The sequence below is a fragment of the Carassius gibelio genome, chromosome B10 (genome assembly GCF_023724105.1).
Source record: "Carassius gibelio isolate Cgi1373 ecotype wild population from Czech Republic chromosome B10, carGib1.2-hapl.c, whole genome shotgun sequence".
NCBI lineage: Eukaryota > Metazoa > Chordata > Actinopteri > Cypriniformes > Cyprinidae > Carassius > Carassius gibelio.
In genome coordinates, this window is record NC_068405.1 from 25,213,038 (window position 1) to 25,225,444 (window position 12,407).

The window sequence follows — 12,407 nt, forward strand, 5'->3', positions numbered from 1 at the left end:
ACTGAAATACAACCTTTTTTGTTTCAAACAGTTCATTGAACAATACCTGAAGCTGACAATGAAGTAAATGTATAATAATTAATAAAGATGATTAATTAGCCTTGTAAACGCGCGTGTGAGGGGCGGAGACGCGCCGCCGAGCGTCAGACGCGAGTGAGGACCAAACACAGCAGAACAGCAGGAAACTTCACTCCTCTTATTATTTCTCTTTTACTGTCTATAGCGATTTATTTTTAGATACGTGATCTGAGTCTTTCATAGAGTTGTAGAGTTATTAGAGAAATAGAGTTATTTTTTACATTCTTTGGTCGAAGTTTTCAGCTCGGGACTTCGGAGCCTGTTCGCGACTCGGTTGATTCAGATCGGCACTTCGGAGCCTGTTCGCGACTCGGTTGATTCAGATCGGCACTTCGGAGCATGTTCGCGACTCGGTTGATTCGGCACTTCGGAGCATGTTAGTGACTCGGTTGATTCAGATCGGCACTTCGGAGCCTGTTCGCGACTTGGTTGATTCAGATCGGCACTTCGGAGCATGTTCGCGACTCGGTTGATTCGGCACTTCGGAGCATGTTCGCGACTCGATGGATTCAGATCGGCACTTCGGAGCCTGTTCGCGACTCGATGGATTCAGATCGGCACTTCGGAGCCTGTTTGCGACTCGGTTGATTCAGATCGGCACTTCGGAGCATTTTCGCGACTCGGTTGATTTCAGATCGGCACTTCGGAGCATGTTCGCGCCCTCGGTTGATTCAGATCGGCACTTCGGAGCATGTTCACGACTCGGTTGATTCAGATCGGCACTTCGGAGCATGTTCGCGCCCTCGGTTGATTCAGATCTGCACTGCACAGAGGAGCGTTCAAAGTTACGAGACATAGACTGAAGACAGATTCCCAGTGAAATGCTTTCCGACAGCAAATGCAATGAGTTTGCATCCTTCTTTTCTGAGAAGATCATCAATATCAGGAAGGCGATTAGCACATCCTCAAGTAATGCAGTTAGAAATACCAAGGGTTCACACAAAACAAGGGGAATCTGCTTTTAGTTTCTATGCCGCTCGCAGTTGGAATCAGCTTCCAGAAGAGATCAGATGTAAAACACTAGTCACATCTAGACTTAAAACTCATCTGTTTGGCTGTGCATTTATTGAATGAGCACTGCGCAATGTCCGAACTGATTGCACTATATTTTCACTGTTTTTTTTAATGCAAAATAATTTTGTAACTGTTTTTAAATTAATTTTAATTAAGTAAATGTTTTAATCATTATAAAAGTTTTAAAATTGCTTGTTTTACTTTTGTTATAATTTTTCTTTAGGATTATTTTACTTTCTTTTATGTAAAGCACTTTGAATTACCATTGTGTATGAAATATAAATAAACTTTCCTTGCCTAGTGTGTTAGTGGGCTTATATATATATATATATATATATATATATATATATATATATATATATATATATATAAACACACACACATACACACACTACCGGTCAGAGTTTGGGATCAGAATGATTTTGAATGTTTTTTTACAGGAATTTATTTTACTCATCAAGACATTTATTTGATCAAAAATACTGGAAAACATGTCATATTGTGAAATATTATTAACATTTTTCTATTTTAATATACATGAAAGTGTAATTTATTCATGTGATGTGCAGCTGTATTTTCAGCATCTTTCCTCCAGTCTTCAGTGTCACATGATCTTCAGAAATCAGAATAATATGATGATTTATTATTAGAATTATCAACAGTTTTGCTGATAAATATTATTTTGGAACCTGTGATACTTTTTCAGGATTCTTTGATGAATAAAAAGTTAAAAAGAAGAACATTCATTTAAAATATAAATATTTTCTAACAATATTCACTACAGTTCAATAGTTTGGGGTCAGTAAATTTGTATCCTTTCTTTTTCCATAAGAAATTGTATTCTTCATTAGATTTTAGAATCTTTTCAGGATGTGTTTAATTGATAAGAAGTGATATCAAAGATTAATATTGTTAGAAGAGATTTATATTTTGAATGAATGCTGTTCTTTAAAAAAAAAATGATACATCGAAGAATCCTTAAAAAAGTATTGCAGATTCCAAAATAATATTTGGTAGCACAACTATTAATCGTTCTAATAATAAATCATCATATTTTCATCATTTATAAAGATCATGTGACACTGAAGACTGGAGGAATGATGCTGAAAATACAGCTGCACATCACAGAAATAAATTATATTGTAAAGGATATTAAAATATAAACCATTTTTTTATTAATTTTATTTTGATAATTTTGAATTATTACTGAAATACAACCTTTTTTGTTTCAAACAGTTCATTGAACAATACCTGAAGCTGACAATGAAGTAAATGTATAATAATTAATAAAGATGATTAATTAGCCTTGTAAACGCGCGTGTGAGGGGCGGAGACGCGCCGCCGAGCGTCAGACGCGAGTGAGGACCAAACACAGCAGAACAGCAGGAAACTTCACTCCTCTTATTATTTCTCTTTTACTGTCTATAGCGATTTATTTTTAGATACGTGATCTGAGTCTTTCATAGAGTTGTAGAGTTATTAGAGAAATAGAGTTATTTTTTACATTCTTTGGTCGAAGTTTTCAGCTCGGGACTTCGGAGCCTGTTCGCGACTCGGTTGATTCAGATCGGCACTTCGGAGCCTGTTCGCGACTCGGTTGATTCAGATCGGCACTTCGGAGCATGTTCGCGACTCGGTTGATTCGGCACTTCGGAGCATGTTAGTGACTCGGTTGATTCAGATCGGCACTTCGGAGCCTGTTCGCGACTTGGTTGATTCAGATCGGCACTTCGGAGCATGTTCGCGACTCGGTTGATTCGGCACTTCGGAGCATGTTCGCGACTCGGTTGATTCGGCACTTCGGAGCCTGTTCGCGACTCGATGGATTCAGATCGGCACTTCGGAGCCTGTTTGCGACTCGGTTGATTCAGATCGGCACTTCGGAGCATTTTCGCGACTCGGTTGATTTCAGATCGGCACTTCGGAGCATGTTCGCGCCCTCGGTTGATTCAGATCGGCACTTCGGAGCATGTTCACGACTCGGTTGATTCAGATCGGCACTTCGGAGCATGTTCGCGCCCTCGGTTGATTCAGATCTGCACTGCACAGAGGAGCGTTCAAAGTTACGAGACATAGACTGAAGACAGATTCCCAGTGAAATGCTTTCCGACAGCAAATGCAATGAGTTTGCATCCTTCTTTTCTGAGAAGATCATCAATATCAGGAAGGCGATTAGCACATCCTCAAGTAATGCAGTTAGAAATACCAAGGGTTCACACAAAACAAGGGGAATCTGCTTTTAGTTTCTATGCCGCTCGCAGTTGGAATCAGCTTCCAGAAGAGATCAGATGTAAAACACTAGTCACATCTAGACTTAAAACTCATCTGTTTGGCTGTGCATTTATTGAATGAGCACTGCGCAATGTCCGAACTGATTGCACTATATTTTCACTGTTTTTTTTAATGCAAAATAATTTTGTAACTGTTTTTAAATTAATTTTAATTAAGTAAATGTTTTAATCATTATAAAAGTTTTAAAATTGCTTGTTTTACTTTTGTTATAATTTTTCTTTATGATTATTTTACTTTCTTTTATGTAAAGCACTTTGAATTACCATTGTGTATGAAATATAAATAAACTTTCCTTGCCTAGTGTGTTAGTGGGCTTATATATATATATATATATATATATATATATATATATATATATATATATATATATATAAACACACACACATACACACACTACCGGTCAGAGTTTGGGATCAGAATGATTTTTAATGTTTTTTTACAGGAATTTATTTTACTCATCAAGACATTTATTTGATCAAAAATACTGGAAAACATGTCATATTGTGAAATATTATTAACATTTTTCTATTTTAATATACATGAAAGTGTCATTTATTCATGTGATGTGCAGCTGTATTTTCAGCATCTTTCCTCCAGTCTTCAGTGTCACATGATCTTCAGAAATCAGAATAATATGATGATTTATTATTAGAATTATCAACAGTTTTGCTGATAAATATTATTTTGGAACCTGTGATACTTTTTTCAGGATTCTTTGATGAATAAAAAGTTAAAAAGAAGAACATTTATTTAAAATATAAATATTTTCTAACAATATTCACTACAGTTCAATAGTTTGGGGTCAGTAAATTTGTATCCTTTCTTTTTCCATAAGAAATTGTATTCTTTATTAGATTTTAGAATCTTTTCAGGATGTGTTTAATTGATAAGAAGTGATATCAAAGATTAATATTGTTAGAAGAGATTTATATTTTGAATGAATGCTGTTCTTTAAAAAAAAAATGATACATCGAAGAATCCTTAAAAAAGTATTGCAGATTCCAAAATAATATTTGGTAGCACAACTATTAATCGTTCTAATAATAAATCATCATATTTTCATGATTTCTAAAGATCATGTGACACTGAAGACTGGAGGAATGATGCTGAAAATACAGCTGCACATCACAGAAATAAATTATATTGTAAAGGATATTAAAATATAAACCATTTTTTTATGAATTTTATTTTGATAATTTTGAATTATTACTGAAATACAACCTTTTTTGTTTCAAACAGTTCATTGAACAATAATAAATGAAGTACCTGAAGCTGACAATGAAGTAAATGTATAATAATTAATAAAGATGATTAATTAGCCTTGTAAACGCGCGTGTGAGGGGCGGAGACGCGCCGCTGAGCGTCAGACGCGAGTGAGGACCAAACACAGCAGAACAGTAGGAAACTTCACTCCTCTTATTATTTCTCTTTTACTGTCTATAGCGATTTATTTTTAGATACGTGATCTGAGTCTTTCATAGAGTTGTAGAGTTATTAGAGAAATAGAGTTATTTTTTACATTCTTTGGTCGAAGTTTTCAGCTCGGGACGTCGGAGCCTGTTCGCGACTCGGTTGATTCAGATCGGCACTTCGGAGCCTGTTCGCGACTCGGTTGATTCAGATCGGCACTTCGGAGCATGTTCGCGACTCGGTTGATTCGGCACTTCGGAGCATGTTCGCGCCCTCGGTTGATTCAGATCGGCACTTCGGAGCATGTTCACGACTCGGTTGATTCAGATGTGCACTGCACAGAGGAGCGTTCAAAGTTACGAGACATAGACTGAAGACAGATTCCCAGTGAAATGCTTTCCGACAGCAAATGCAATGAGTTTGCATCCTTCTTTTCTGAGAAGATCATCAATATCAGGAAGGCGATTAGCACATCCTCAAGTAATGCAGTTAGAAATACCAAGGGTTCACACAAAACAAGGGGAATCTGCTTTTAGTTTCTATGCCGCTCGCAGTTGGAATCAGCTTCCAGAAGAGATCAGATGTAAAACACTAGTCACATTTACATCTAGACTTAAAACTCATCTGTTTAGCTGTGCATTTATTGAATGAGCACTGCGCAATGTCCGAACTGATTGCACTATATTTTCACTGTTTTTTTTAATGCAAAATAATTTTGTAACTGTTTTTAAATTAATTTTAATTAAGTAAATGTTTTAATCATTATAAAAGTTTTAAAATTGCTTGTTTTACTTTTGTTATAATTTTTCTTTATGATTATTTTACTTTCTTTTATGTAAAGCACTTTGAATTACCATTGTGTATGAAATATAAATAAACTTTCCTTGCCTAGTGTGTTAGTGGGCTTATATACAGTATTGTTCAAAATAATAGCAGTACAATGTGACTAACCAGAATAATCAAGGTTTTTCATATATTTTTTTATTGCTACGTGGCAAACAAGTTACCAGTAGGTTCAGTAGATTCTCAGAAAACAAATGAGACCCAGCATTCATGATATGCACGCTCTTAAGGCTGTGCAATTGGGCAATTAGTTGAAAGGGGTGTGTTCAAAAAAATAGCAGTGTCTACCTTTGACTGTACAAACTCAAAACTATTTTGTACAAACATTTTTTTTTTCTGGGATTTAGCAATCCTGTGAATCACTTAACTAATATTTAGTTGTATGACCACAGTTTTTTAAAACTGCTTGACATCTGTGTGGCATGGAGTCAACCAACTTGTGGCACCTCTCAGCTGTTATTCCACTCCATGATTCTTTAACAACATTCCACAATTCATTCACATTTCTTGGTTTTGCTTCAGAAACAGCATTTTTGACATCACCCCACAAGTTCTCAATTGGATTAAGGTCTGGAGATTGGGCTGGCCACTCCATAACATTAATTTTGTTGGTTTGGAACCAAGACTTTGCCCGTTTACTAGTGTGTTTTGGGTCATTGTCTTGTTGAAACAACCATTTCAAGGGCATGTCCTCTTCAGCATAGGGCAACATGACCTCTTCAAGTATTTTAACATATGCAAACTGATCCATGATCCCTGGTATGCGATAAATAGGCCCAACACCATAGTAGGAGAAACATGCCCATATCATGATGCTTGCACCTCCATGCTTCACTGTCTTCACTGTGTACTGTGGCTTGAATTCAGAGTTTGGGGGTCGTCTCACAAACTGCCTGTGGCCCTTGGACCCAAAAAGAACAATTTTACTCTCATCAGTCCACAAAATGTTCCTCCATTTCTCTTTAGGCCAGTTGATGTGTTCTTTGGCAAATTGTAACCTCTTCTGCACATGCCTTTTTTTTAACAGAGGGACTTTGCGGGGGATTCTTGAAAATAGATTAGCTTCACACAGACGTCTTCTAACTGTCACAGTACTTACAGGTAACTCCAGACTGTCTTTGATCATCCTGGAGGTGATCATTGGCTGAGCCTTTGCCATTCTGGTTATTCTTCTATCCATTTTGATGGTTGTCTTCCGTTTTCTTCCACGTCTCTCTGGTTTTGCTCTCCATTTTAAGGCATTGGAGATCATTTTAGCTGAACAGCCTATCATTTTTTGCACCTCTTTATAGGTTTTCCCCTCTCTAATCAACTTTTTAATCAAAGTACGCTGTTCTTCTGAACAATGTCTTGAACGACCCATTTTCCTCAGCTTTCAAATGCATGTTCAACAAGTGTTGGCTTCATCCTTAAATAGGGGCCACTTGATTCACACCTGTTTCTTCACAAAATTTATGACCTCAGTGATTGAATGCCACACTGCTATTTTTTTGAACACACCCCTTTCAACTAATTCAACTAATTGCCCAATTGCACAACCTTAAGAGCGTGCATATCATGAATGCTGGGTCTCATTTGTTTTCTGAGAATCTACTGAACCTACTGGTAACTTGTTTGCCACGTAGCAATAAAAAAATATACGAAAAACCTTGATTATTCTGGTTAGTCACATTGTACTGCTATTATTTTGAACAATACTGTATATATATATATAAACACACACACATACACACACTACCGGTCAGAGTTTGGGATCAGAATGATTTTTAATGTTTTTTTTTAAAGGAATTTATTTTACTCCTCAAGACAGCATTTATTTGATCAAAAATACTGGAAAACATGTAATATTGTGAAATATTATTAACATTTTTCTATTTTAATATACATGAAGGTGTAATTTATTCATGTGATGTGCAGCTGTATTTTCAGCATCTTTCCTCCAGTCTTCAGTGTCTTCAATATTTTCTAACAATATTCACTACAGTTCAATAGTTTGGGGTCAGTACATTTTTATCCTTTCTTTTTTTATGAGAAATTGTATTCTTGATTAGATTTTAGAATCTTTTATTCAGGATGTGTTAAATTGATAAGAAGTGATATCAAAGATTAATATTGTTAGAAGAGATTTATATTTTGGATAAATGCTGTTCTTTAAAAAAAAAATGTATACATCGAAGAATCCTTAAAAAATTATTGCAGATTCCAAAATAATATTTGGTAGCACAACTATTAATAGTTCGAATAATAAATCATCATATTTTCATGATTTCTAAAGATCATGTGACACTGAAGACTGGAGGAATGATGCTGAAAATACAGCTGCACATCACAGAAATAAATGATATTTTAAAGGATATTAAAATATAAACCATTATTTTATCAATTTTATTTTGATAATTTTGAATTATTACTGAAATACAACCTTTTTTGTTTCAAACAGTTCATTGAAACATGCAAAAATATTTACCAATGATGTAAGAAAAAGAATCTGAATTCAAAGGCTAAACAAGATTCTTTTTCTTCCCCCATTGGCAGATATTTCTGCTCGTTTTAAGCCAAAACTAACAACATTTTGATAATAAAAAAAAAAAAATCATTTTAAATTGTTACTTGTACAGTAAATGCATCTTGATTCAAGAATATTCAGATATTTATACTAGAACAAGACACAAACACGAGTAAGAGGATTGTTTGCAGTCTCACTGTTTCCATTCACCAATTTTTATGCACATTTTGGGATATCACATAAAAATAAATAAATAAATAAAAAACACCTGATGGAAACTAATACAAATTCTAAAAATGTGCATAAACTTATGCATTCAACAAAGTAGGATACATTTCTTATCTGGTAAGAAAACGTGCACATAAACGACAATAGAAACACTTAAATGTGCATCATAAAACACGTGACTGTGTGATAGGACAGAAAAAAACTATTTTGTTGCAAAAATATCTGCAAATGTGGTAAGAAAAATATATTCTCTTAATAGTTAGTTATATTCCTCACCCCTTTGGCAGATATCTTTGCTTGTGTTAAGAGAATGAATGATATTCTGCAGAGTCTGGTTCACTCCACTCTCGGATGGTTCTGTCGTCTTTGCTGATCTCCATCCGAACACAGCGTTGACCTTCTTCACCAGCTCCTGACCGCCGTCTCTGATCCTGCGTGCGATCTCAGAGAACACCAGGTCGCTCTGCAGGCCGAGGCTCTGTGAACGAACCACATCATCACGCTGTGCTCGGAGTCTGGTCTCAGATGTGTGTGTGTGTGTGTGTGTGCAGACCTGCGGAAACCCGGCGCTGACACACACATCCGTCTGCAGATCTATATTTGCTCCAGACAGCACCACGTCTCCGCTCTCCTTCACCTAGACGTTCCAAGAACGTCCCTAATGTTCTGTAAAGGTTCGGAACTTTCGTTACCTTTAGATAACTTTTAGGGAACGTTGCACAAGGTCGCGAGAACGTGGGAATAAATGTATTATTTTGTGTTGAATATAACACTTTAATAAAAAAAACTCATTAATTTGGAAATTTACTATCACATTTATGCATTTATGAACATCAATTCAAAGTGAAATAACCTACAAACCATTTTAAAATAATTTGAATTCTGCTTGTACAACAGATGTTTGTTCAACTGCTCGTATTTCCTACATTGTTGTGGATTTTATTGATAACTTTAATTGTCTTTGTTAATTTTGTGTGACTTCAGCCAGAAAGAGAGCAGTATAAAAGGATGATGGCAAAAGTATAAAAACGCCGCTTCACTAACCTGCTCGACTGTTAGCATAACTGCTACCATGTGCTACATTAAATGTAGCTATATAACGTTACATTGAACAATACAAATAAAACATAATATATTTGATTAATGTCTATAGTTGCTGTTTAGCTTTTAATATAAGTTATTGTTTTAGTTAACACATTACACTCACCTGGGACTGGACGGCTGTTGTAATCGTGCTCCTGTACCATCTCCACATTTACTGCTCTGCAACACAAACATTCAGTTTTGATGCGTGATTTAAAGTCTCCGCAACTTTTCCACGCAAACCTGGAAGACCCAGCCCACGGTGCGAGATCGACCAGTCTACTCCGGTTGGACACGGACCTCATCCTCCGTGAAGTGCTTAGCACACACTAAAGTAGCCTACCTTTCCTCACAGTAATTGTCGCCTCCTCCTCTAGCCATATAGCCCAATTTCGACGCTTTTTTTTTTTAAATTTTCGTCGGTGGGAAAACTATAAAACTCCGCATTATAAATAAGGTTGTTTAAAAACAAAACAAAAACACACACTACACATTGGTCTCCGCCATTTCTCAGCAAGTGAGTGAACGCTATAGCGCTTTCACCGGAAAATAACTTATCTGGGATTCAGAGCAAGTTCATAAAACATTTGATTCAGATCGGGACTCCGAATTGCGTTTCGCGAATCATTTGAGATCAGGTCTTTCGAGCGGATTTGCAAAACATTTGATTCTATAACGTAGGCTACTAGATCAAGTTTTAATAAAGAGAAAAGAGGCATAGAGACACATTTCTGTTAATAGCCTGTTAGTAATCACACAGTCCACCAGTAACTGTATAATTTAGTAAGGGAAAATTAAAACAAAATAGGATGAGTTTCAATTTTAATTTTATTTATGTAGCAATGGTCATCTTAACCTCTGTGCAGTGTTTAGGGTATTTAAGGACCCCAAATTAAATTCTAATTCTAATACCGCATCATACAAGTGTTTATTTGAGTTGAATATTTCGATATTCATTTAAGGAAACAAAGCCATAATTGTCAGCAAAGCCAGTGTCAGACTGTGTGTGTTGTTTTGTCCGGGGCTCGTGGGACAGGCGTACTACTCTGACTGTGACATCATCATCCTGGGGAGAACTTCAGAGTAACGCACACACACACACACACACACACACACACACACACACACACACACACACACACACACACACACACACTCGGTTCTGGCGTCCAAACAACATCAAGGTCTTTATAAACTGTTACAGCACTTACTCAGAGTGACACGTAGCATATCTTTTAGCCTCATGGTTGCAGTTTGAGGTTTAGGAATTAGTTTTTTTTTTTTTTTTTTTTTCTTTATGTTTATGTCAGTTTTAATAATTTTAGCATTTCAACTTTTTTTGTAAAAAGTTACTACTTTAATTTTAGCACTGTTTTCATTTAATTTGTATTGCTTTTTACTTTACAAATCATTGCAAAGCAACTTTACAGAAAATTAAGTTTCTACAATATTTAGTAGTAGCACGATTTATCTATATCATTTTACTTTAGCTTTATTTCAATTACAGAAAACTGTTTTAGTAGTTTCAGTCTTAGTTAACAACAATGACACATAGTTGGTTGCTTTGGGAATTACTAGTTAGGAATAAAAGTTTAACTGTGTGTGCTTATTTTACATATTTATTTTTTTAAATAAAATGTAAAAATTATATATTTTTTGTACGAGTTTCTGTCTTCTGCTGAATGCTAAAAAAAATGCTTTAAACACCAAACGGTTGTTGGTACCCATTCACTTCCATAGTATTTCTTCCTGTAGCATAGAAATCAATGGGTGCCGTCAACTGTTCTCTCTCAAAAAAACATCTTCTTTAGTGTTCAGCAGAAAAAAAAAAACACTTGTTCAGGCTGAGGAAGAGTAAACGATCGCAGGATTTGATTCCTCTCACACAGACCATACAGTTATATGAGTGTTAATCTAAACTGTGTTTGAATATGAATCACTTTGTGTGTGAAGATATTTGTGAATCAACCAATCAGCTGTCACTCGATTTCAGAGCCGCTAACTAGAATAAGATCACAGCTACTTTTATTTTCATGATTTTGACCAAAATATAAAAATAATGCATGATGATGATAAAATAACAAAAATATAAAATTTATGAAATGGCCTTTACCTTCTAAAATTAAAGAAATGCAATTTAAAATTATAAATGGATATTATCCAGCAGCAGCTATGCTTAAAAAGAGATTTGGTTTTGAAGTGGAGCCATGTGTGTTCTTTTCCCAGGAAGATGAAACTATTGAACATTTGTTTTTCTCTTGTCCAGTGATAAAAATATTCTGGCAACATGTCATGAATTGGCTGGAAACAAAAATGGAGAGAATTACACAAAGTTAGAGCAAATTCTTTTTGGTAATGGAAACCTTCCGAAGGAACTTTTTAGGATGTACAATATCATAACAATTATGGGTAAATACCATATTCATTAATGTAAATGGCAAAAAAAAAAAATCCATCCCTAGTGGTGTTTAAAATGTAACTGAGGGACTTTTTTGCTTCTTTGAAACGTCTGAAAGGCTCCAATGATAACATTTACTTGCTATGTGAAGATGTCTCAAAATACTTGTCATTATAACTTGTTAAGCTTCCATGTAACTTTAGTTAAAGAATATATGTTGACTGAGGACAATATATGTATATACACAATTTTGTCATGCCTTACTGACTGAAGTGCCTTTGCTTAATTTATTTTATTTTACATTTATTTGTATTTATTTTCTTTATCGAAATTTGTTTAATTTAATTGTGTTTATATATGTTCTGCCAATAAGTCTCCCATTGAGAGATTTTGTAAATTGTGTTTTGTAAATTAGTGTGTTCAATTAAAAAAAAAAAAAGACTTAATTTTTCTACGTTGAATCCAATGGGGTCGCTGTGTCCATTTCTTTTTTCTATGCGTAAAATTTGACAGCGTGGGGACACTGAATTTTATTTATTTACTGTTAATTGTTGT

General features: G+C 35.2%; 2 protein-coding genes across 6 annotated transcripts in view; both read right to left on the reverse strand.

The window, feature by feature from the left end:
- Window positions 1-12,407, reverse strand: part of LOC127966862 (peroxisomal multifunctional enzyme type 2-like) — a 228,952-nt gene that overhangs the window by 196,104 nt on the left and 20,441 nt on the right. Inside the window, exons 3-4 of one of the 5 annotated variants that reach the window (XM_052568184.1) lie at window positions 8,925-9,008; window positions 7,549-8,849 (exon numbers count right to left, since the gene is read on the reverse strand). The exons of 3 other annotated variants lie outside the window; for them this stretch is intronic. In XM_052568184.1, the coding sequence (XP_052424144.1) occupies window positions 8,631-8,849; window positions 8,925-9,008 (303 nt within the window). In that variant the 3' untranslated portion in view covers window positions 7,549-8,630. Of the gene's footprint in view, window positions 1-7,548; window positions 8,850-8,924; window positions 9,009-12,407 lie in introns of those variants that run through there. One more of the 5 variants, XM_052568186.1, reaches the window with a different exon arrangement.
- The window catches only part of LOC127966859 (uncharacterized), a 207,328-nt gene that overhangs the window by 185,948 nt on the left and 8,973 nt on the right, over window positions 1-12,407 (reverse strand). The window lies entirely within an intron of this gene.